We start from the raw sequence: 25380 nt of genomic DNA on the forward strand, positions 1-25380 counted from the left end.
GAGAATATTGTTTCTTACATTAGCACTGAGCGTTAAAATTGTATGTGCAAGTGTACACGTCCTGGATGCGTGTTAGCACAGAGTCTGCTCTTCTATGAAGCACTTGATTAGCAAGCTAACCATTTTATGCTGTAGAGCTATTGATTATAAAACCAGTTGACTAGAAGATACGGTGCTGCTTTCAAGACTTCCATTGGGAAAGCCAGGTTTTGTTTGCTTGGTTTTTTAAGGGGAAATTACGACAAGGGGTAACGGCTTTAAAATGAAACAGGGTAGATTTAGATTAGATATAAGGAAGAAATTCTTCACTATCAGGGTGGTGAGGCACTGGAACAGGTTGCCCAGAGAAGCTGTGGATGCCCCATCCCTGGAAGTGTTCAAGGCCAGGTTGGACGGGGCTTTGAGCAACCTGGTCTAGTGGAAGGTGTCCCTGCTCATAGCAGGGGGGCTAGAACTAGATGATCTTTAAGGTCCCTTCCAACCCAAACCATTCTATGATTCTATGAAAATTATTCTATGAAAAATGCATGGGTTCTCAAGTGCCGACTTTGCCAGAAGGCAGCCTTTCCCAGATGCAGATTTGCTTGCGTGGCCCTGAGCGAGGAGTGACCAGCAAATCTACGCTTTAAAATGAACCCTTAGTTTTCAATCAGCCAGCCTTCTAGATGGGAACATTTCTGTTCAATTTGAATATGTTGTTCTTATTTCAAAGGGAAGATTTCATTTATGCATCCATTTATATTTACAGAAAGGGATCTGTCAATGCTTTTGGGCATTGTATAAATATTACAAAACAAATTAGGAGCTATCAAGCCATACAAATACTCATTTCCTTTCCCTGTGTTAGACTTGCTGCCTTTTCTTTCATATTCAAGCTTCAAACTGCCTGAAGCTGGAAGAAAAAAAATAATTTCTTCACATTGGGCTGAATCTTGCAGTGATGAAAAACTGCCATGGTGGCAAGGACTCTCAGCTGCTTTTCATCAATTCAGATTTTGACAGAGCGAGAGAAAATAGGGATGTATGAAGTGAAGGGCCCTTCCCTGAGGATAGCAGCAGGATTCTTGTTTTAACATCAAGCCTACCGGTTCCCGTCTTTCTGCTTTGATTGCACATTGCCCCATTTCTCAAAAGTTGTCCTTCAAGGAACCAAGATTTGTTCTTTTGAAAAATCCATGGCTGGAGTTACCCACAGGGAGAGAAAGGCATCAGAGGAGACTGTGGTGTAATACATTCAAAATGAGCAATTATGACCTGCCCAAATATAGTCCCTATTTAGAGTCCGTGACAATAGCCTGTTCCGCTGGTAATAAAAGTGGGCAGAGCCCTGTAGAGATCTCCATCACAGAGATGGGAACTCACACAGCAAGGGCAGAACTGATTAAAAGACAAAACCGAAACCAGAATCAGCCCATCCTTGGATGAGGGAGATGCTTGCCTGGACTTTGAGGGGTTACAAAAGGTCCAGCTTTAGTTTCAGGTCTGCACTGATCACAGAGGCAGACCCCACTTTCCCTCAGGGTTAGCTGATACCAATTTCTGCCAGATTCCCTTGTGCTCCCCCCGCTTTATAAGGACGAACCAGGAGGGCTGACCTGATGTCCTGGGTGTGCGTGGAGGGAACGGGGTGACTGAACAGGAACCGGAGGGAAGCAGTGCCCTGATGGGTACCCCCCAAGCACCCCCAGGAAAGTACAGCTGTGTTGGTGACTCTGTCTTTGCCCAAATCTGCAGATGGGTCCCAGCTTCTGCAGCTGGGGGCTTTGGAAGTACCTGGTAGATGCTGAAGAATTGTTATGGCTACGCTATCTTTTTTTATTACCAGGGGAGGATAACATTACAGTGAACTCCCTAGTCATTTCACTTAGACTGAAATTAAAATCTTCATCTGCCTAATCGCAAGTATTGTCCCCTGAAGTACATTTATGTTTGTGCTGAAACATCAGACTGCCTATGAGTAATCTAAAATATGCTGTGGTGGAGTGCACCAGGCAGGATGGGTGGGATTCACCTCAGCTAATTTTACTCATATGTAATGTTGATGGCTGCAGCTGAGCCTCTTGGCTCAGAATTGCTCCCAGTGCAGGGGAGAGACTTTCTTAAGGAGTTAGGTGTCTGCATTATTTCAGATGTCTACTTTAGTATGAAAGATGCTTATTTCTCTCCACTTACACTTTAGGAGGTTCCTGTTTTCTTCACAGTGACAGAAAAAGGAGCATAGGGTAACTGCTGTTACTCTTGATGTCTGCATTTAGTCACGAGTCCCATCCTACTTACTTATTTCCATTGCTGTTTCCCACCCCCGTACTCATGTAGCCTGGAGATGGGTAGGGTAGTGTGCCAGCCGCCTAAAGCTATGGGATGTTCTGGCCAGCAGCTGGTCCTGTAGCTGTGTTGCGGAGGACGTGCATAGTTTCCTCTCCATGCAACATAAAGCCAAAGGTTGTGCAAGCGTAGCCCACGTGAGCGCACTTAAATTGGGTTCAGTCCTCCACTTTTGTCTAGGTGGGTGTCGGAGGGAATATAGTACACCTTAGGAGGAGCTCAAGAAACTCCAATAAATTGCAGTCCTGCTTGTGCTTGTTTAGATGAAGGGAAGAGCCCATAGAATGTTGGTGAGGAAAGGGCTGTCTAGCGAGGGATGCCAGAGGCCAGCTAGCTGCTGGTGGGTGCCGGGTACCTGTGGCTGAGTCAAGAGTGGAGGATCAGGAAGATGCATTTGAGGGCTTAGGTGAGATAGGGTTTTGCAAGAAATGGGGGTAGAAGGGTTTTGCAGAGCAGGATACTTGTTACTGGTGATGGTCACTCAGGAATAACTAGAAGGTACTGCAGGTTGGGATATAGAAAGTAAAAGCATGTGTGTGAGGAATAAAGGGCTTAGGGAGGCTGGAGAGTGGCTCCAAGCTACTTCAGAAAAGACGACAGGAAGGGCCTGGTCTAAGATGCTTCAGAAACGTCTGATCAGATGAACATATTATGGTGGAGTGAGAAATTAATCCTGGATCATGTTATACCACAGTTACCCTGTAGGAAATTCTTGGTAATTTGCCCTTCTCTGAAGGCTTCATTAAATCCAAATACCAATATATACAGCTGAGTAAAGTCATGCAATGGGCATGGGTAGGAATAGTCTTCATTGTCCCACTCCATTCCTTTCTATTTGGCTTCTTCAGCCTTTCTACAGGAAAGTGTCTTGGTGTGACGTTGCAGATCAAAAAATGCATGTGGCTTGTCATTTAATGAGTAGTCCACTGGCAGTGCCTGTTTCTAGTCTTTTGTCTGCTCTGTTCTGTAGAAGTCTTAAGACATTGCCTTTGGAGACCTCAGTTGCTTTCTAAGAGATCTTACTATGTTATCTTATCTTATATTGATGTTCAGCCTGACTTACTCCATTTTCTACTGTTAAATTAAAATTTCCTGAAACCACATACACAAATTTTTATCTTACAGTCATGTTTGTATCACTCAAAAAATTCCAAACTGTTATTTCTATCTGGTTGCTCTAAACGATGAAGCAAGTCTTTTTCACCAGGCTCTAGCTAAAATCCTAAGGTTGTGTCCATTGTATGCACTATATGCAGTATAAAAGCCTAGGAAGAATTTCTGCAAGCAAGGCTGGCCTTCCCTTTGCATATTCCTGTCAGGAATTTGGGCCAGGAAACTTTGGGACCAGAAGGGTCCCAAAACCCCTGGATTATTTTAATGGCTCGGTCAGACTTCATAAGGTTGTCTCATTGCTCCACAGTCATCTCTTCAGTGGCTAATGCACTCGTGTTCTGTCCATGTAAAAAAAATGCTATGTTTTGAATTGGAGATTCAGCTAAAAGATAAGGAAAATTAGCAAAACCTTCTTAGTCAAAATAATAAATACCTACTGTGTTTTTTGCCATTAACTGTGCATCTTAAAAACATCAGTTACGCAAATTGATTTCAGCATCAAACAAACTCAGACCACTATCTCTAGGTTTGCTTGGTCCAGTGGTAGAATATGTATCATCTCACCCATTCTGCCTGCTTTTGCTTTTCTGTCTCTTCTGAAGGTGTCTCTGAGCTGACCTGTCCCTGAGGTGTAGGCACAGCTCTGTCGTCCCTGTTTGCAAGCAAGGGCACAGGGGTGCATGCCCTGGGGGAAATAGTACCCCACTGATCTTGATAGGAGCAGGGAGCTCCCATCCCGCTGCATAACTGCATCTTCATCCTGGGGAAATCTGGGTGGAGAGAAGGAGCCAAGTACATTGTTGAACGTGGTTTAGCATGGGGACAGTCCAATGTCACTAGGAGATTTGGCCCTTCCTTCTCTCAGGTTGCACTATAGCAAACAGGTGCTTATGCTGCAGCAGATGCTAGTGCTGGTGGTGGTATAAATAGCAAACAGATGGTAAAGTGAGGCTTGTTTAATGACTGTTTATGGTGTGAAACAGCTGAGGGATCAGAGGGCTCTTTCCCTGGAGCACCGAGCACCCACAGCCTGTCCCTTTACCTGGCACTTCACGGCTATATTGATCAGGAGCGTGTAGCATTTCAGAAGCAAGGCAAAAAAACCAGATAATAATGTCCTGCTTGGATGGCCAAACAACCTCCTCTGTGTACCAATAGGGGTACATACAAATACGCACGTGCACGTTTCCCTGTGAAAGAGCATATCGTCAAATCGCTTGATGCATGCCCTTTTCACGCAGAGGTGTGGAGGAGCATTGAAGTTACACAAAAGGCAGGAGATCTTGATGAGAGCTGACCTGGGAGGTGGACATAGAAATGTGTGGTGAATAAGAAGAGACTGGGATTAAATGTGAGTTGCTGAAAGGAGACTGTGGTGTGATGTTTCAGAGCTCTAGATCGTTTGTCTGAACTGTGGAAAATAACCAAGGATTTCAGCTCTGTATTTAGGCTTTCCAGGTCATAATTCCTCCTACCTACCTTCCCGTGTCTGTGCATCCCAGTCGAGATGTAAGAGAGTCCAAATGGCCTGGTACTGCCCATCTGGTTCCCCCCACCCCTTATTACTTTCTAAATCCAGCTCATTTTTCTCTGTAGGAAATACTGCATGCGGTTTTGTGCCTGTCCATACAAATATAAAGGTTGTATGAACTAGGAGGAAGGAATAGGATGGCTGTGCAGCCAGGTGACCCTCATCCAAGGGGGGAATGTGTGCCATACTGACAGACAGAAACAGAGGAACAAAAGCCCCTCTGGCCAGTCAGAAAACCTGCACTGATCAAATCGTCTAACGGGTGGTATCAAAACTGGAGGACAGGTGCACTGTGCCGTGTCCATCACAGTCCTTAGCCTCCATCGCCTAGCGTGCCTGCAAGAGCTTTCTGTGATCCCTTCTTCCTTGTTTACTTGGGTTTTCTCCCACTGAAAGCAAGGGTCGGATAACCCCCTGTGCTGTTGGGTGGCACTGGTTATTGCCTTCACCGGCTGGTTCTGCCAGTAGCTGGGACTGGCCTCTCCTGAGAGCCAAAGAGAACCCCATAGTTCAGTCTTACACAGCACTGCAAGAACAATTGTATTTATTGCAGTTAGCATGTAGTTGAACATGCCACCAAAGGGCCATGCTGATGAGGAGATCATAGCCAAAACATGGAGCATGTGCAGACTCCGGGAAATGTGTGGCATGGCATAATGAAGTGTGGGCTGGTTGAGATGTTGTTTCCCATTTTACCAGCATCAACAACTGCATCAGCTTCTCAGCATTACTAGTACTAGTTAGATTTTTTGTTTTTAATTCAAGAATTCAGTAAAAATGGAAGCTACTGCAGAGGAGAGATTTGAAGGCCTTCCTCATGGTGTGTCAAGGAGAGTTCATCATGTATGAGGGACCAGCAAGGACAGAAAGCTTGGAGAGGTTAAGTGAAACTATCAAGTAGATGGGTGCAATATTGTACTATAGCATTCATAGCTGCATAGCCATATTGGTCTAAAGTTTCTTTAGGTAAGTAAAGTTTGTAGGCAGAGAACCTAAAGGAGCTGACTGCAAAAAAGCTTGGGTTTTTTACTGCACCAGTTAGTCTGATAAAAAATAAAGCTTCTTCCAGCAAGTTTTACCTTGTTCATGGACTTCATTAGACACCTTGCATGGCAAGGATGGATAAGCATAAACTCAGTGTTCCATCCATTGCTTTTATCCATATTAAGGAAACACCGGAGAATGAAAGGTATTACCTCTACTATAAACTTTTACCAGGAGCTGGAAATGTGATTCTTTCTATAATGCCCCAAATCCCTATCAAAGATCAGGTAATTTAAGTGCTCTATTGGTTATTTCATTGCCTTTCTCAGTTCTTCCTGTGTCTAGAGGCTGAACATCCCCCCTGCCCCTGTCTAAGAGTGTGCTCTGGGTATGCCAAGGTACTCCACATGTAGAGAGGTCATTCCAATAGTGGTGCAGCTTTTGAAATCAATCCTGTCCACCTCAGATCATCTCAAGATAACCTACTCTTCAGCACAGTTAGTCTAGGCAATTAAAGTCTTGTTTTCTCACTTCAACATAAGCTATGCTAAGGATTTGGTTTGCTGAAAATGAGAGTTTTGCTGTCAAGTACACCATGCATCTGAATTATGTATTCACAGCTCACAAAACCATCAGTAACTGGAGCTCTTAGTCTTCCATAGCCCCTTCCCTGTGGCATTTTTGAAGCACATTTCGATATCATATAAAGATAACACATCTCAGCATCACAAGAAAGTTGGGAAAGGGTAGTGTTCTTGGCAGAGTGGTTATGAAGGAAAAGTGGGCTAAGATAGACACTTCTGCAGACCACCTCACTCCAGCTCCTAGCTTTAATTTCTATTCTGTGTTCACTTGGTATGGTGGATCCCAAGGAAACGAGTGTACAACCAGCATTATAAATAAGAAGCAGTGAACTGCCTCTGCGTCCCATGCAGAGGTGCAGAACAAGGCCTTGAGTCCATATTTTGGCCTCTTATCCAACACAGTGACAGAGATTCTTGAGCAAGGCAGTGTTTGAGTTACCGAGAATAATCACTCCTCTCCCCTGAGCCAGGCTGCAGACAGTCACTCAGCCAGGGACGGGTTTCAGGGTGAGACTTACAGCCATCGATACTGTGACTGTATGTGTATCCACATCCTAACACTTCTGTGCTATGTTTGGTAAGCCGCTATCACCACCATCAACAGGGTTTGTTAGGACTGTATGGGAAGTGCTTCAGAACCAAGAAAGGTCTTTACATATATATATGTGTGTGTGTGTGTATCTGTGTGTGTATATATATGCTCATATAAGCACATGTTACATTCATTCAAGGAACACAGGGAGACATCGGTTCCCTGGACTACACACTTACTGTGCTGGGGCCTGAAACAAGTCTTGCTTTAAAACCCTTTGAAAGGAATAACAGTTTGGTTATAGATGTGTTCCTAAGACATCACAGTGGGAGAACGGGTGAATAGTGTCCTGAGTGAAGGCTAAACGAGTAATTTCACAAACCTAGCAATGTGTTCACAGTTTGAAAAAAAACAACCCAAACCAGCAACTCTCCATTATTCTCTTATCCGCATGAGTGTGTGAGAGTGCGTACTGGAGATGCTGCAAGGGCTCAAACTGTTCTGCCGAGATCCTGTTGGAGCAGGTACCTGGGGAAGCTCCTCCTGGAGTTGGCTCCTGAGAAGGGTCTGACCTGACCCTGAAGTCTCCCTTTGCATGGAGCCAGCTGGCCCCTTGGGATGGGGTATGGCTTGGGCAAGGCTTGATCCACTTAACTCTTTTTTGGCATGTTGGGGAGATGTTGAGATACATTCGAGATGAGTTTCAAGCAAATATTTTGCCTTTTTTTAAGGAAAGTGGTGATGGCTGGCCTTGTGCTGGGAAGGGCTCTTTGGCTGTTCTGTGCCCATTCTGGCCTGAGCCCCACAGTGGGTACTGGTTGCCAGCACAGGTAGGGCCAAAGCACAGCATTAAAATGCTCCCTTTATTCGGGGCAAGGGCAGTGCACATAAATAAACAACTAAGAAGATGGAGCTGGTTTGGGGATTAGGGCAAACAGGCAGAAGAGCTTCGTATCTGTCTGGCCCCAATATCTTAAAGCCAACAAAACTTTCTGTGTGTCCCCTTCATCAGTAACTCTTGTTATTCAACACTTATCTTGCGTTAACTTCTCCCAAAAGCCACTAGTGACTCTGCCTTTCTGCTCCCCTCTCCTTCTAAAGCTCTCTATTTTAATTTGTTTCCATACTAAAGCTAGTAGCTGATAAGAAAAAGCAAGTTGCTGTGGCTGTCTGTTGGCTCCCCAGGCAGGTGACTGCCCTCACCTCCTGCCTGGCAGCTGCAGATAATACTCTGGAAAGTGTTTTCTGCACTTCCAGGGTATCAGAAAGAGGATAGCTTTGGTCAGTCTCCCAGCTCTTTTCCTACGAGCAGGAGCAGATGTTCCTTGCATTAAGTGAAATCACAGGAACAGCGGGGAGGTCCCTGCAGCACCCTAAAACAGGCTCTTGCAGGACAGAGTGCCTTGTGCTCTCCTTGAAGCACACTTGCTGCGGATGTCTGGCTCCCAAACATCTGCATTTATTTCCTCGCCACATCCTTGACTTAAACACCTCCTTCTCCCCCCGCCTGTTAAAAAGCAACAGCCTCTTGAAAGCGTCATCTTACTTAATTCTCCAGTAGAAATTGTTGAAGGTGACTTTTCTGGAGTGAAGAAGACTTGCTGCTTGAATTGTTGTGCTTTTCTTAGATGGGTATTCACTTATGTGTCTATATCTTGTTGAAACAGAACATCAGTAATCACTTAATGTTCTTAAAGTAAAGGCTATACGTAGTGAAGCTTTGATGAAACTTTCATGTACAATTATGGATGATAAGTGAAATAATTTGTAGACCTAACTTTTTTTTCAGATAGTTAAGGTGTGCTGTAGCGTTTTGTTGGCTGATTTACATTTGGATAGCAGTGTAAGTATTTGGAGCATTATGAAAGTGAAATTTTGTCGTTAATAATAAATCAGCAGCTGTAAACCAGGGTTTGTTACCTATTTTGGGTGAATACCAGCCCCATTGAAGTCAGGGAGAATTTTACCATTAACTTCAATAAAATCAGAGTTTCGTCCTCCCATTGTAAAGGACCTTTAACAGCCACTTATAATCTTGTCAAAAACTCTGTTTTAGTGAAACTAATCCCATAGGGCTTTTATTAAGACAGAATGATGGTGGAGGAGGGAAGCTTTTAAATGCTTCTGCTGGAAAGATCTGCAGTTTGAGCAGTGCTTGTGCTGTGACAGAAAAATCCTGGTTTGGAGACTGTCTCTAGCTCAGATAACTGTGCTGCAGTGATCACAGCAAGATCGTTCTGGAGTGACCATATTAAAAGGATTAGGCAAAGGCTGTTTCATATATGCATGCCAAGGCCTCCTTTCTCTTCTTTCAATAAATGCAAACTGGGAGTAATTTTGTTATAATCAGCTGTGTAAACTAGGGTATGCAAAGGGTACCAAAGCTTTAACACAATGTTAAAAGCCAAAGTGTGCAAATATCAACCCAGGTGATATTTGAAGGAGCAGACTAAGACATCAATTTCTTTGTGACTCCTGGAGCTATGATCTGAATATATAGTTTGTACTGTGCACCTAGGAGCAAATCTGTATGCAGTGACCCATGCTTCCAGCCCCCAGAGTGTAAGAGATGGCTGCTGTGCTGCTTTTTTTTCTGTATGCAGTAGAAAATCCAGTCTCTTTGAACCAGGAGTCAATTTAGTGACTCTGTTTTTCAGGTCCTCACACAGTAATGAAAAACAGCTCCTGTTGGGCACAGAGTGCTCTGCAGAAATTCAGGGTGGTGACATTTATGCAGTGTATCAGAACCCACAGTCAAGTTTTCTGTTGCGTTGCCCATTACAAGATGCTTCACAAGCCTTGGGTAATACACGCTTTGTAAGAGGTAGCTAGGAGAGTGTTCACTGAGCATTTTAAAATTACCTAAGAGGCTCAACTACATACTTTTTAAGAATAGCATGTAACAAATAGGTATAGCTAGTTCATTTGTTCAAGATGGCCAGACTAGGAGTGGCCCTAGGATGGAGGCACAGGAAAAGGAAAGAAGCATGCAGATATCACTGATAATGAGCAAAAGGAACTTCTTCATCCAAAGAATTCATGTTAATGAAAGGAAAGGCTGTATGCAAGCACATTTGCAGCTGCTAAACTCTGTTCTCCCTACCCCTGGGCTAGACCCAGAAGACTGCACCAGGCACCATCCTTTTAAGGGATATGCTGCCTTTTGCTGGATGAGGAATTCAGAGGGGGCACAGGAGTAGCCCTGGCACCACCAGGGTCTTTGCGGCTTCTGAGACAGGTAGTGGCAGCCAGGTGCCCTCCAGCCTTATGTGCTACCCTTTCATTTAAGACAGGCAAAAATAATTTCTGGAGGGACTTAATTAAATTCCACTAAGTCATAGTCTCTGTGCACCTCATCTTCACTTCCACATTTACAGTTGAGGAGTGTCTACAGCCTTCCTCATTACACACAAGGGTTATTTCCAGAGATGCAGGCAGCAGGATACAATTCATAGGACAATCAGATGAAGCAGAAGGTCTTATTCATAATTCTGCATTGAATCTTCCTTCACTTCCTGATTCCACAGCTGGTGTCTTGGTAAGATGGCTATAGGGATCCCCTCTGTTGATGTTTGTAGATGACAAGTGTGTGTATTAAAGTCTTGTCAAGCTGCAGCCTTTGAAACAACATACTTGAACTGTTGATAGACAAAGAGACAGGAGATGGACTGCAGTAAAACACACCAGCTTTCTTATGGCACTTAGAGCAAGGTTTCTGAATTTATCAAGAAAATTAAATTTGCAATACTTAGTACAGAAAATATAACGAAACATTGGAGGTATGGCAGCCTTGCTTTCAAGTACCCATTAGAGTGATTTTTGTGAAAAGGATGCAAGTTCTGGGCAGGATGCTACTAGAACCAGCTTGTTAAATTCATCCATGTAGCACTCTAAGTGACTGTGGCTTTGCTGGCTTTGGTGCCCAAGGGCAGTCTCCACTGCAGACAACTCCGTATTTTAGTGATTTTAAAATTTCTTTTACAAAAATAAAGTCCAAGAACAGTTTTGCCTAAGGGCGGGTATCTCAGGCCTCAGTAATTTCTTTTCTGTATTGTAGACTTCCTGTCTGCTCTTACCAAATGATACGTTATCTCTGTTCTGAACTGGATTTTTTTTTTCTTTTGCTTTATATGTTGTATTATCTTTACATTTTCTATTACTGTTTGCAGTTTACCTTCTTCCCTCCCTGTTTCCCAGCTCATCCTCATGATACGATCTCTAGCCAACGATGCTATTGCATTTCTCTGCGCTTATTTTGCCATTTCCAGCTATTGGTAAAGCTCCAGAATTTCTGTGCGTTGGCAGAGAGTGGAGCTGTTTCCCCCAATTTATTGTCCATGTAGCTGGAGTGCCCCGACAAGGCATCATTGTGTTGTATTGAATTGGACTGGCTGAACGCTGTGCCATCTGTACATGGACAGATTGTTACCTTTTATGATTCCTTTGGATAGAAGTTCTTGTAGCAAGAATACTCACTTTGGTGTGCTAATATGAAGCGGTGAGTATATATAGCTGGGGAGTATGGCTACGTGCGGCTGTTGTGATAGGAAAGGGTACTTTTGCATTCTGGTAGTAGGGTGTCGTGGATTTCTTTGCAGATTTTTGCCCCCCAGGCAGCAGTTTGGTAAGGAACCAGGCTGCCCTCCAGCAGAACCCTGCATCACCCCAGCACCGGGCAGTCTGTGAGGCTTTGGGTGTCTCTGGTCTGTTGCCTCTGAGGCAGAACAGCAGCATAAAACGAGAAAGCCATAAGGGTATTCATAATGTAAAATGAGACTTGCATCCTCACTATCCTGAGCAAACCATCTGTATTATGCAAATATCAAAATGGCATAATCAAAACAGATTCTCATTGTGCTATGTGCTGCGTGCACCTAGAAAAGTAAGCTTTGGCTCTCTTGATATATTTATTTGATATATTTGATATCAATACAAGTGATATTGCACTCCTCAGAAATTTACCTCAGACTTTTCTTTGTGTTCAGCTTGATCTGTCAATCATACAGAAAGTCCATGGGATATGTCTATTTTTTCCTAAGTGTTTTTCCTTCCCTACACCTATGTCCACTGTAGCTCAAGAATTTCCACATAGTGGCAAGGCAGTACAGGATAGAATTGCTTCCCCAGGCAATACGCTGGGGAAAATGACCCTGTTGTTTTTTCCTGACAAGGTGCCCAGGTAATTCACAGTATGCTGAACTGAAATGGACTGCCCCAATACCATGTGATTTCCACAGAAACTAACTATAGTGCTACATAAAGTAATCTATATATGTCATTAACTTTATACAAAACTTTACATATAGTTATAAATATTTATATTCTATACTTTTATTTTTAAATATTTATTTTAATGTATTTAAATAGTTACATCTATATATAAAGTCAATGCTTCTTTATGTCTGTAACAGTGGTATACTCAGGAGTCAAATTCCTAGTCCAGTTGCAGTATCTACAGAAAGCAGATAAGTATAAGGTGCGTGGCAGAAGCTCCAGCACAGGACTTCCTTCACGTACTAATAAGAAAGAATGATCTTATTGGAACAGCTTACATACATAAATGAAATCATTTCATGTGTCTCAGGGTTACTAGATAAGGCCTACAGCATGCACAGACAGTGGTCCACCTGGCTTATCTCACATTCAGTTTAACAGGGGGTTGCTGTGATTTCAGCAGGAGCGAGGAGCCTTCAGGAAAAGCTTGCTTGTGTCAGCCCTCATGTATTGCGGTGAGAGGCCTAAAGGGAAGGTGCCAGAAAAAAAATGATGTGTTTTCTTTTTACTCCCCCACAGACTGACCATCTCTGCTGAATGTCCCATGCAGCTTGAAGATTTCCCCATGGATGCACATGCTTGCCCATTAAAATTTGGAAGCTGTAAGTTCTCTTCTGAAATAAGAACTGGAAAAATCCATCGTTATCTGTCTTTTCACGTTCAGCCATGTCTTGCACGAATCGTTCACCCTTCCCCCTCCCCTCCCCTTTTAACATTGCTCATTAGCACCCCCAGTCTGCCACCCCTGCTGCTACCCTGCTGCTTGTTTTCCATGAGTGTGCTTTATCTGGCACTGCTGCTTTTCAGCTCGTACTTGCATGCTCCATGATAAACGGTGAGCTGATGGGTGATATGTCTTACATATCCACATCAAGTGTAACAGCCACTGTTAGATGGAGTAGTAGATGCAGCTAAGTTGATAACTTGGTTTTACATTTGTAGAAAAATGGAGCTTTCATTGGGCAGATCGGATTGATGTGCTATTGTGGTATTTACGTGAATCAGACCGCAGTGCAATATCTACATCGCATATATTAAAAGAGATCTAGAATATTAAAAGAGGAAATATCTTTCCATTTGGCTTTAATAAATCCAGTCCTGTATCTTGTTACATGATGTTGTATACACATGTATTTTTGTATATGCACACATTATTCTAAACTGTATGCTGAATGATGATTTTTCCTCAATTCCAAGCCTCTAATCCACCACATTGCTGCCTTGCCAGAAGCTTACTTTAAAAATAACCTCAGGGAATCAGATGGTTATATTTAAATACAAAGCTCTTAATTAAAGTACAGATTAGGCTACTACAGTAGACATTTTTTATTTCGGTAATCAAATCAGGGGTTCCAGGTGCAATCAGTGTCTCTAAAGACTTTTGAAAATTACCAGGCAAGGCATTTTGCTAGTCCCTGAAGCCACCTAACTTCAGCATTTTTCAATGTTTTTTCAGTCGTATCAATTTAGAGTCACTAATCCTAGCAAGATTAAGCTTTGCCTTTATCGTCTGTATCTGCCCGCATTTAATACTGGCTATGCATTGTGTTCTAGTGATCATACTAAGAAGTAAAAACACTGTTTACAGTAATGATTACCAAATTACCAAACTTAAGATGAACTGATTTCCCTTCCCTCTTCCAATCCAGATAGACCCAGTTTCAGCTGAATAGCCACTAGTATTTTACAAGGTCACTGCAGGTTCAAGTGTGTCCATTTACTTTAGCAACATTAATTTACAGCAAAGCCAATGTAAATCTGAAGGTCTGTACACCTTTACACTCAACTTAAAAAATTATATGCAAACCATCCGTTTCATTCCAAACTTAAAAATGGGAAAACATCTCACAGGAAACTGTCATTATTTGTATATAGGGTTAAACAAAAGCTACTGGAAAGAATTAAGATGAAAAAGAAAAATAAGTTGTCCTTCCTGGTATTACATATTCTTTACTGTATTGATAGATAAAGTTGAAGTCACACCTGTTGGTCTCTAGTGCAGACTATAGAACTGGGATTTTGGGTAGTTTTATGAAATCTTGCAAAATATGCAATATAAAACTAAAAGAAACATATCAAAGAGCCTGATGCAGCAGAGATCTGAAGGTCAACCTTAAATGGATGCTTCAGTGCATTAGTAGATTAGGTGCAGTAAGGTACAGGTTCTAACTCTCCATATAGTAAGACAAAAAAACCCCCAAACATGCAAGTGCGGGAGATAACATTACTAGATAAGCTACAAATGCTTAGAAGGAGTACAGTCTTCAATAGGATTGAAAAAAACCCAACAATCTGTCTGAATGCAATTATATGTTCTGCTTGTGCCAAATGTGTTACATATTAATCACCTATTAGTGCACAAGTAATTTTAACCTGGGGAAAAAACAGCACTGAAAAGTCATATTTTAGGCATGTGAGGGCTGAATACGGTTTTAGTTCATGCTCGCCATGCTCAGCATACAATCCTAGAGTATATTTTACAAGCTACTACAAGTCACCTTTAAGTTCTTCCACAGTGTATAGACATGGAGTCATTTGGCCTGTGCTAGTCCACACCGGTAGCCCCTGCAGTAAGTAAATATATAGGGACAAGCTATAGACAATCTTTCAGCCTTGGGAATATCTGTATTACTGATCTGACAGCTCATTAGTCATTTATTGGGATTTAATATGCAGATGTTTGCACAACTAGCAGCCAACAAGTCAGGGTTTATTGAATTAGCCCAGATGTATTTTAGGAGAATACAATATTTATTCCCTATTTCCAGCAGTACTGGTTTGCATTATGTCATCTTCAGGCTTGCGGCAAGACAAAGCCTGCAGGGATATATTACACACAAGCACATGCCCTTTCTGCTTTAGCTTTCCTCCCTGTCTTTCCCCAAACGGTTTCTTTTTAATGGTCGTCTTTCCAAGAAGGGTTTTGAAGAGCCTCAAGGAATAGCATCAAAGTAAATGTTAAACACATCATTATCAGTAGAGCTGGGAGGGTGGAGAAGAGACGAGTGCTAACTGGTCAGAGGGTGGAGAGAGCAGCGCAGCGAAACAAAGCAGCCAGCGCACAGGCAGATCGGCAGCAGAAAGGATGCCAAGAAGCGATTGGTGCTGCATCAGAGACAGGAGCAGGTTATCATTTTTCTGGCTGCATGAGCGTTCACTGCACTTGCTATAATTCAGCAAGCAAAAGGAAAAAAGCCCTGACATTTTCTTCAGTATTAAAGAGAAGGAATGTTAACCTTGCTCACAGAAATAAAGGTAAATGTTGAATTCTTATGTCCCGTTTGACTGGTTTCTTGCTATATTAGAATTGTGGGAGATTTTATGGGCGTAGGCAGCATTATATGTAGCAACAGAATATTTTGTAGAAATAATGAAAAGCAAGGTTGAATATGGGAAAAGGGATATAAAGTTACATGCACACACCACTAGCCTAGATACCTGCCGGGCAGTTCCAATGCCAACTACAGAAGTAATACTTCTTAATGTCCTATGGCATGTCATGAAAAGCTATGCTGGCAAGAGGACAGAAGTTCAAGGATGGCTTCTAATGAACTGAACAAAGCAGGTTTTAGTTGTCCTTCTCTTAAGTACAACACCCCAGTGCTCAGAGAAGGCAAGATCAGGTGGGTCTGCTCCAGGAGGTGCACGTACGTGGATATTCTCCCTCCGGGCCTGCATCCCTGCTAGTGATAAGGCCACCTGTAGAAATTATCCTGCAGAAATCTCATTTAGAGGTACAAGGGAACGGGGGATGGTGCGCGAGTGCAGGCTCTTGGATCTCTGCAAACAGGCTCCGCTCCCTTTGAATCAGGGGTGCTCGGTGGGGATGGCTGTGGCAGTCTGTTCCTTACCTCACGGTAGCATGGGAAGGATGCTGGTTTCTTCCATGGCCGAGTTTAAAATAAACTTTCTGTTGCAGTTCTAGTGCTGACCTGTACTCTAAATAAATTTGCTGGTCAAACAGGATCTGATGAAAATTCCTGATGCCAGCCACAGTTTCGCTAGCAGCGTCTTAGCCTAAGAAATTCCTCCTTACCCCCAAGCTATTTCTGGTGTGGGGAGGAGGAATTAGATAAGACAGCAAGGACGTTAAAGCTAGGAAGCTTTAATGTTTCACCTCTTCCACTGATAGGCCTTAAGAGTACATCAAAAGTATCATTTAGTACAGTTTCTAAACACCCATGTGTCACCGGGTAGGTAAGCATCATTATCTCTAGGGCAGCTGAGGCAGAGAAGTTAATTGACTTTCCATAAGGTCACACAGCAAATCAATGTCAGAAAAAGGATTAGACTCAACTTCTTTGGTTGGAGAGACAGATGTCTAATCCACCAGACCATGAAGGCCTCTGCCCAGGCAACTGACTTAACTCCTAAATCTCATTTTACTCATGTGTTAATTATATCAGTTTTACCTAGCTCACAGGGTTGCCCTGAAGATGAATCAGTTAATTGCTATTAGTGAACATTAACCAGTGCTTTGACAATGTCAAATACTGTAAGGTGGAGTCTATTTATGGCAACTGTCTCTTGAAGGCACAGTGTCTGAGTACATGTAGTTATCAGATCTTGTATTGTGGAACGGATAAATCCATGAAGCTGCTGCCCACTAGTCACTCGGCGGCAAAAAAACCCCTACTATTTTTAGAGTAAGTAGAGAGTCTAATGAATATGCTGAAAATAATGAGATCCCCTAGCTCATGAGCAGAGGAAAAACAGGCCTGGCATTTATTCCTGATTAATTTAAGTCGGCCGTGAAGATGGCAAAGGTTGATCACTGTAGATCAAAAAGGGAGCTTGCCAACTGTGAGAAAACAGCACTAGATACAATTTGTAGCATCTGAAGAAAGTAGTTAACACGGTTTGTGTACATATTCCTTTTTAACAGTTCAAACTGAGTCATGGTGTCTGCTGTGGTCTTTGATAAAAGAAAGTGCACAGGCTATTTCTGTAGCAGGAGGCATGCTCAAATTATTTTCCTCTAAGAAGGCTGGTGAAACCAGAGTAACAAGGAGACAGTAACTTCACCAGTATCCCAGGATTTTATTGCAACACTTAACATTAAGGCACTCACTGTTCACAAACTATCCATGCACCTGCAGCTGCTGAGAAATTCCTCCAAAAAAAGTATTTTAAGAAAATTCCCCTTATGGTGATGTTTCCCTATAATGCTGAGAAGGCACTGAGGTGAAAGCACCTACAGGGGGTTTCTTGATTTTGTGCTTCCCCCCCATTAGCACCTGTGAAGCTGCAGGAGAACTGCAGGTGTGGAGGGAGAACTTCAAAACAGAGTCCTTCTAAACAGACTCTAATTCTGGTTTAATAAAATGTGATAAAGAATGTATTCAGCCTCTCAAAACCTGTGGGTAAAAGTCTTGTATAAGAATATAATTAAATGAATAATAAATAAAGACAAATGTTAATTTTAGGAGACTTTGAAAAGGGGAAATGGCTCTTCGGTAGGTTTTCCTGGGCTGCTCCCAGGGAGAGCTGGAACTGCAGTCTCACGTGTAGAGGCAGAGCTTTTCTGTTACTCATCTCTGTCAGCTGGCCAGAAGAGGCTCCTGAGTCCATTCCTAAGAGCAGAGACAGGCAGCATGGCTTGTTGACTCTTCTGGGAAGTGTTAGTGCCTTCTTTACAAAAGAGCATATGGAGAGAGCCAGGGAGGTCCTCTGTGAAATGCTGAGCAGCCAAGTTCAAGTCTAAGTTGTGATTTTGCAATTTAAGGCAAAAGCCAGCTAACACAGAAATGATAGGTTTGGCCTTTATGCGGTGTGCAGAAGCTTTACTTGAAGGCAAGGGAGGCGTGCTGCTCGCTCATGTAACATCTTCTCTTACATTTTCCTAAGGTTTATCACTGCTTCCTTAGACAGCTCCATTGCAATGGACACTGAATGACTAAAATAAGGTGAAGCTAGGTGAATACTAAAATTCAATATTTCTAAGACATTTGATACATTTTTATGCTCCCTCCTTCTGCCCCATGTTACCACCAGCTACCAACCACCACTTTGGTTGGAATTCTTCTCCCCTAATTTCTAGCTGTTTAGAAGCTAGGTCTCCAGACACACTGAAAGAGATGCTTGTGGCAGCATCTAGACAACTAGCTTGAACCAGGGCTGTAATATTACTTAAGTTTAGCTAGTAAAGCATAGGTATCTAGCCTGAACTAATTTTCCATGCAACCCTTAGAATGAGTGGAGGAGATGGAGACCACCTAATGGTATTGCTGTTATTTGCCCCTAGTTTCTTTGAAATCGTGGACACATGACTAGTCGTGGGGCTGCGTTGTTTAAAAAATTAAATCTTTTAGTTCAGAAGTCCTTAATACACAGAATCCTGACTGAAACACAGTCACAAATTCTTAGGGATTCACTAGAGCCACGAGGCTCCACTAGACTCCCCCAGATCTGCTGTGGCTCTTATCTGTTCTAGAACATGGAAATGCTCTGTTGCAGAATGAGCACAGTGGTTTGGCCCATATCAAAAGCCTTGCATTGACAGCAAAGCCTTGGAAAATGGGCAGGATGGATCTGTGACAATTTTAGATAGACAAATATGTCACAGTTAGTTGTCTAGACTCCCTTTATGGCTGCTGAAAGGAAATAAGTACTTCTGTAGTGAGGTTCATTAAAACTATTTTTGATACCTGCCTAGGGATGAGATGAATCATATTTTAGAAGTTCCTATTTTTCTGCAATACTAGCTCAGATGTAGATAAGTGTATTGTACCCTGGTCAGAGTAACTTAGAAGTCCATTTTTCTCTACATTGCTAGCTCAGAAATACATACTTCTGTTGTACTTCGTTCAGAAGAATCAGTCATCGCTGTAGATTAGTTAGGTGTTACATATGTTGGTGGTGAGCTTTTGTATCTCTTCTAGGTACTATTTTAGCTGTTTCTGCTGGAAGTCCCATTTTTCAAAGGATCTTAATAAAACAGTCAGTAGGGCTCTTCAGTATGGAGACAACTTTACCATTTCTGCAAGCATCTTGTATGAGCTGTGCTGTTCCTCCTGCATTGAGTGGAGTGGGTTATACCAATAGATACTTAAGCCTTCTCACAGGTGGTGCAACATAGCCTGTACTCATTTCAGATATGCATGTATAGCGATATAGACACCTCTTTAGTCCAGCATTTTGGGCAGTCAGTGCTGCCAGGGTCTTCATCCTTGCATTGAGTCCCACAGTCAGGGTGGAGCAATGCAGTCTGGAGCTCCCAAAGGGCAGGAGATTCAGCAAGGGTGGTGCGTAAAACAAAATACTGTAATATTCAAGTATTTCAGAGATCTAAGAAGCTTTCTTAACAGGAATCTACTTAGAAATTAAAACGTAGAGTTCTGGACCTCGACCGCGTGGTGCGGGTTTCTGCAGCAGCTATTGTTACGAGACCCCAGGCTGCATCAGAACTTGCAAATGAATACGACCCTAACTTCTCACTCGTCTGATAGGTTTCTCATAGAAGTGATACCTTTTAGGGTGACAAAAGGGAAAAGGGCCCTTTCTAAAAGCTCCCTAAAATTATCAGATCAGTCATTTTTTCTTCACCCATTACAATGACACACATTCAGGACTTTCCAGAAAAGGCTGGAGAAACTCTTCTAGTATCCTCTTTAAGCGTTTGCAGTCGCTGTTGTTAATTAACTTTTCAAAGACTCTGTCACGCATACATGGTTACTGTTTGCACTGAGATAATTTTAAAAATACATTAAAAATGCAGCGTTTGCTACTGTCCAGTCCTCTGGGTGTGTGATTGCTTTGCTGTGAAACACTGCCCAGCTCTGAGTCAGTCACTTCCTACTTCTGGTCACCTCCTGTTTAGAAGCCAGTGAGTTTTTCCCCCTTAGGTTCACAACAGAGCGAAAAAAGGAGGTCAGAAAGAACAATTGGTCGCACAGGGCATTTGCCACGTGATCCGAAAAAGCTGTTGTCTTCGCCATCCATCTCACAGCCAGCAACAACCCCAGGCTGCAAACTCTGCCGACGTGCAGCGGCCGAGGGCTTGGCTCCCCACCAGCCTGGAGCAGCCGCCGCGCAGGCAGGATCGCCCTTAATGAAACCCTGTTTTGTATCGGTAAGGAGTGCTTCGTGGGGGTGGCGGCGGCAGCTTTTGTAGCAGCTTCAGAGAGCCCCCTGAGCGGCTGCTGCTGAAAGCCTGCGCGCCGCCTGCCTGGGGAGCAGCCTCCTCATCGGGAGGTGGCCCACGTACATCAGGCTTTTTGGGGAGGAAAAGCTCGACCGGTGGCGTTTTCGAGCTCAAGGAAACAAAAGTTCAGGCAGGGGAAGGAGTTGGTGTGGAGATACTCAGGAGTGGGGTTTTTATCTGGAAGAGGTCTAGACACGATTGTGGCGGAGCGGCGTGGAGATCCAGGTGCTTTGCTGATGGTACAAACATCAGCATGCGTTTCCCACTCTGGAGATTTCAGCCTAAATTTAAAGGCTGTGCAACTGCCTGATTACAGGAAAACAGTGATTCAATTTGAGTTGTCAGCAGTAGAAAACAACATGCAGAGACTCTGTGCTTAATGTGCTTAAGCTTTCAAATGACCCTTGGGTGCAAACCTGCAAAGACATTGCTGGGCCCATAATGCCCCAAAAGGCACAGCGAGGGCTTACAGTTGCCAGCCATGGATCATGGGTTTATGCCACTGGTAAATGGGATATTATTTGTAAATGGGACAAATGGGTAAATACTGCTCCACTGCTTTACAAGCCAGGTTTTTAATGGCTGTTATTTTCTAAGGTGGCTGTTTCCATGGCTTGTAAGCATTTCATAAACGTTTCTGAAATCATTCTCATGATGCTGGTGTGAGGTTGGTAGGTCTGTGCCGCCTGCATTTTGCAGGTGGGGATAAAGGAGGCAAAGAGCAATTACAGTCTCTTCTGAGCAAAGATAGAGTGGTTCATTACCTGCTTTTATTGCCTCTGTCGTTACGGGTCCCAAGGTTCAATTAGAGCCTCCCAGTGCTACTGCAGTACTTTAATGACAAAATGACTTGCCTAGGGTTTTCTGGCGGGGGGAGGAAGCTGCAAGACACTGCTGAAACTTGGATTTCAGTTTCCAGTCTGGCAGCTCCTTCATGACACCTCAGTCGCTGGTGGGCCAGGGAGTCCTCCCTCTAAATTGCTGGATCCCGCATTAGCCTCCTCCCCTACACAGAGAGCCATGTTAGCCCAAGCCGTGATCTAGCGCTGCTGCAGTCCCAGCTCAGCAAGCTTCTTCAAAGAAAACAGTCGTTTTGTATTGCCCCCCATGAAGAAACGAGAGGGAAGGAGTGGGAAGAAGGAAAGCCTGAAAGGCCGTCTGTTTTTTCCCTGTTGCCCATCATATCCACTGAAAGTCTCCTCATGGCCAGCCTGTGCTAGCAGCTAGCTGTTTTGCTGAAAGCATCCCAGCGGTAAATCTGTCAGCAAAGCTGGGATTCCTCTCTCCTAAATTTATATTTCTGCAGAGTAAATATATACAGCTGAGCGGATCGCTCTCACTCTCTTATAGTCAGGGGAGAGAAGTAGATATTTTTAGTCTCAGGTTAATCTCCTCCTAAAGCAGATGACTAAAATAGGTCAGCTGATGGCTGTAGATAAGGAGACGTTTTACTTGTGCACAGGGAAGATGAGACCATGAGCACCTTTGGGCCTGGATCTCCATGACTGGAAGGGGCCGGTTGCCCAAGAGGGGACATGTGCCTGAGTGCTGTGGCAGACAGCAGGTGAAATGGCAGTGCCTCTGGTAAGCAACAGCTCACCTCAGAGAGGCTCCTTGTATCCATCACTGAGGTTGGGCGGTTTGAACCGATGGCCTCGGGAGACTTTGTCCCCTTCTCTTAAATACGGGGCTGCACTGCATCCCACGGCAGGAGTCTATAATCCAGCTTCTGAGTTTTAGATGACTGCACCTCTGGTGTAGGGAATAAGTTCTAGTGATTGCAATATCAGAGCAGTATTAAAGTGTTACAATAATAATATTTCAGCCTGCTATCTCTGCATACCTATTGATTACACATTCGCACAGTGTTATTAATGTAGCAGTACTTCTGAGATTTGTAAACGTCTTCATTAAGGGACTGGTTTCAGAAACAAAGGTATATATTTAGTTCTGCAAGTAGTCCCAATCACTGTTGGCTGGTTTCAGGTCATACTGATTTATAAGTGAGGATGCTTTGAATGGTAAGCTCAGCAGATAGGCTAACTATGATTGGTGAGTTCCTGGTGCCACTCAAGTGGGTGGGAAGAACGTCTGCTGACTACGATGAGGTCACGGTTTCATTCTGTGATGTTAGATGTAGCCAAAAATACCATGTTTGTGAAGGCACCTTCCACAACAAGATCAAATGGAGTATTTTCAAAAATTCACTCCGCATTTCTCAAAAGAAACTCCAGTGATACTCCTGGAGAGCTGATCACATTAGCTTTGCTGATGTTAAGCGGCAGCTTGCAAAATGAGTGGACCGCTGCAAGCAAGATTGCTTAGAGAGTAAGGTACTATGCGAAGTGAGTAATGGTGTCAGTCACACTTTGGAGGATACTTTTGTTTGCCTTGCAAAAAGTAAATTAAATCTCTAACATCTTCCTCACAACCATGCTGTTTTTTCTAATGAAGCAGTTAATATAGCTGCCTAATATTGTGATTGCAAATTCAAAGTTCATTAAATATTAGTACAGTGCTCAAACTGGCCGACTGATTTGGAATTACCATATGCCTGGCCTACAAAGACCAACATAGGGTCAGGAAGTTCCCAGGACATTTTGAATTTTTAAATGTCATCCCAGCACATCCTACTGCTCTGCTTGTTGCTCTAGTCCTCTTGCAGTGGATGTTTATACCGTCCGTAACAGGAAAAAAGAAAGCATCAGAGGCTGGAATACCAGATTTTGACCTGTTCCATATGAAAAGCAATTGTGTAGCCACCATTAAATGTGGTGTAAAATCAATTCTCAGATTAGTTCTAGATCGAGATAGCTACCACTAAATCTGAAAATAAAGCAAGAAGTTGTGTTATAAATACTGACTGCAATGAGAGGAAGAACTGGGAAGAAGCAAAAGAAGGAAGGCATCACCTGCTCCCTCATGTCAGCTCTCAGATGAGAGCGGTGACTTTGGGAAGATGACCTGGTACTGCCTGGTACCGCGGAGCACCTGGATGTGTAATGGTCCCGCAGCAGACCCTGTTTATTCACTCCTTTCAGTCAGCTTGTGGCAGGCATCCCACAACAACGGGTGGCACAGTTTAGTTGTCTAGACCTGTGTGTCTGTTGCCGTTTGAGGTGCTCCGGGCTGCCCCATGGGAAAACTTCTTCTTTGCTGCTTTTTTTTCTCCTTTTCTGAGTGGAGCCTGAGGACCTGCTATCCCAGGACACACAACTCAATTCAGCATGCCGTGCCTGGTTTTTAATCCAGGTGCCTATATTGCCAGATTTCACAGCAAGGAGTCAGTCCCAGTCACGGTCCCAGTGCTTGGGGAATAGATGCAGCACTCTGCTCCCCTGTGGCCACATGGGCAAGCAGGAAGGGGCAGGGAAGAGCTGACACTGTCACCGGTGATACTGCCTGCGTGGTGGCAAATATGCACATCTCTTTAAGGGGCATCGCTCAAATTGCCGTGCTGTTTCCACAATCATCCTTGAGAGACATTCTGTATTACTCTGCACAGCTCCTAGCTCAGGGCTCTTCTTAAATGGTGTAATAGCATTCTGTGAAGGTACTGTGTCTGACTGAATTATCAGGACAACCGTTCATTAGTATTCATGTTACATTCATCATTGGTATGACTGTGATTTAGTGTACCAGCTTGCAAATAGTCGATTTATTGTATTAAAGCAGTCAGCAGCCTTGCCTATGCTAATCATGAATCACACCTCTGAAATCACAAAGTCGCTTTTAGGCAAAATCATAAGGGTTTTTTTTTCCTTTGCTTTATATTTTTGAGCTCTACATCGGGTCACATTTAGAGTTTTCCCACATGAACTGGAACTTCTAAAATTAAGCAGGACCTTCTACCTGTCTCTTGCTTTGAAAAGCCAAAGAAAATGGCTTTTACAAAACTATGTGTCTCAAAATGAATTCCACAGGCATCTTCAGTTCTGTATGTCTCACCACCTTGTGGGTACAGTCTGTGCTTCCATTTCATTTCCAAGCCATAGACACTTCTATCACATTCCTATTCCCACCTTTTCCTGAGGTGACTTATAAATTACATTCAGAAACAGAGTCATTTTGATCTAACTTAGGGCTTTATTTTTTTAGTAATGATCAGTATAGTATATTAGTGTTGCTTAGTAATGAAGTCTCTCGAGACCTGTCTGGCACATTTTTCAGAACATCCTATTCTATTCTCTGCAGAATGTGACAACAAGATCAAATAAAACTGTGTATCGGGAAAACGTATAAAATACTGCCTATGTTATCAAATTATATTTTTATTTTAAATTCAGGAAGGACAGAAACGATCATTTTAGTAAGACTGAACTTCCTACTGCCCGTTTCACAGCCAGTGGTGTCCTATTATCTTTTGTCATCAGTTTTCATACAAGAATTGTTCCAAGTCTATGAATAATTTCCTCCTTGGATATCCTCCGTTGTCGCATCTAGATGATACTGTGCCATACCAAAAAAGTTTCATCCTGAGCATTTAATTTCTACTCACATCTGGAGCACTGTGTCCCATTCTGAGCTCCCCAGCCCAAGGAAAATAGGGGCTTTGTGGAGCGTGTCCGGTGCAGGGCCACAAAGATCATTTAAGGACTGGCACTTCTCTCCTGTGAGGAGAGACTGAGAGAGCTGGGACTGTTCAGCCTGGAGGAGAGAAGGCTCAGGGGGACCTAATCCATTTGTATCAATACCTGATGGGAGGGAATGAGGAAGAGGGAGCCAAGCTCTGCTCAGTGGTGCCCACTGACAGAACAAGGGGCAGTGGGCATAAGTTAAAAAACATTAAATTCCGTCTGAACAGAAGAAAACATGTTTTTACTCTGAGGGTCACCGAGCACTGGAACAGGTTGGCTAGAGAGGTTGTGAAGTCTCCATCCATGGAGATATTAAA

General features: G+C 43.3%; 2 protein-coding genes across 2 annotated transcripts in view; one reads left to right on the forward strand and one right to left on the reverse strand.

Annotated features, from left to right (window-relative positions):
- The window catches only part of GABRB3 (gamma-aminobutyric acid type A receptor subunit beta3), a 197736-nt gene that overhangs the window by 163259 nt on the left and 9097 nt on the right, over window positions 1–25380 (reverse strand). The gene's annotated exons all lie outside the window — the stretch shown is intronic.
- GABRA5 (gamma-aminobutyric acid type A receptor subunit alpha5) overlaps window positions 1–25380 on the forward strand; it is a 57233-nt gene that overhangs the window by 15441 nt on the left and 16412 nt on the right. Inside the window, exon 6 of the mRNA XM_050897615.1 lies at window positions 12863–12945. Coding sequence (XP_050753572.1) covers window positions 12863–12945 — 83 coding nt within the window. The remainder of the gene's footprint in view (window positions 1–12862; window positions 12946–25380) is intronic.

Source organism: Gymnogyps californianus, chromosome 1 (genome assembly GCF_018139145.2).
Source record: "Gymnogyps californianus isolate 813 chromosome 1, ASM1813914v2, whole genome shotgun sequence".
Taxonomy (NCBI): domain Eukaryota; kingdom Metazoa; phylum Chordata; class Aves; order Accipitriformes; family Cathartidae; genus Gymnogyps; species Gymnogyps californianus.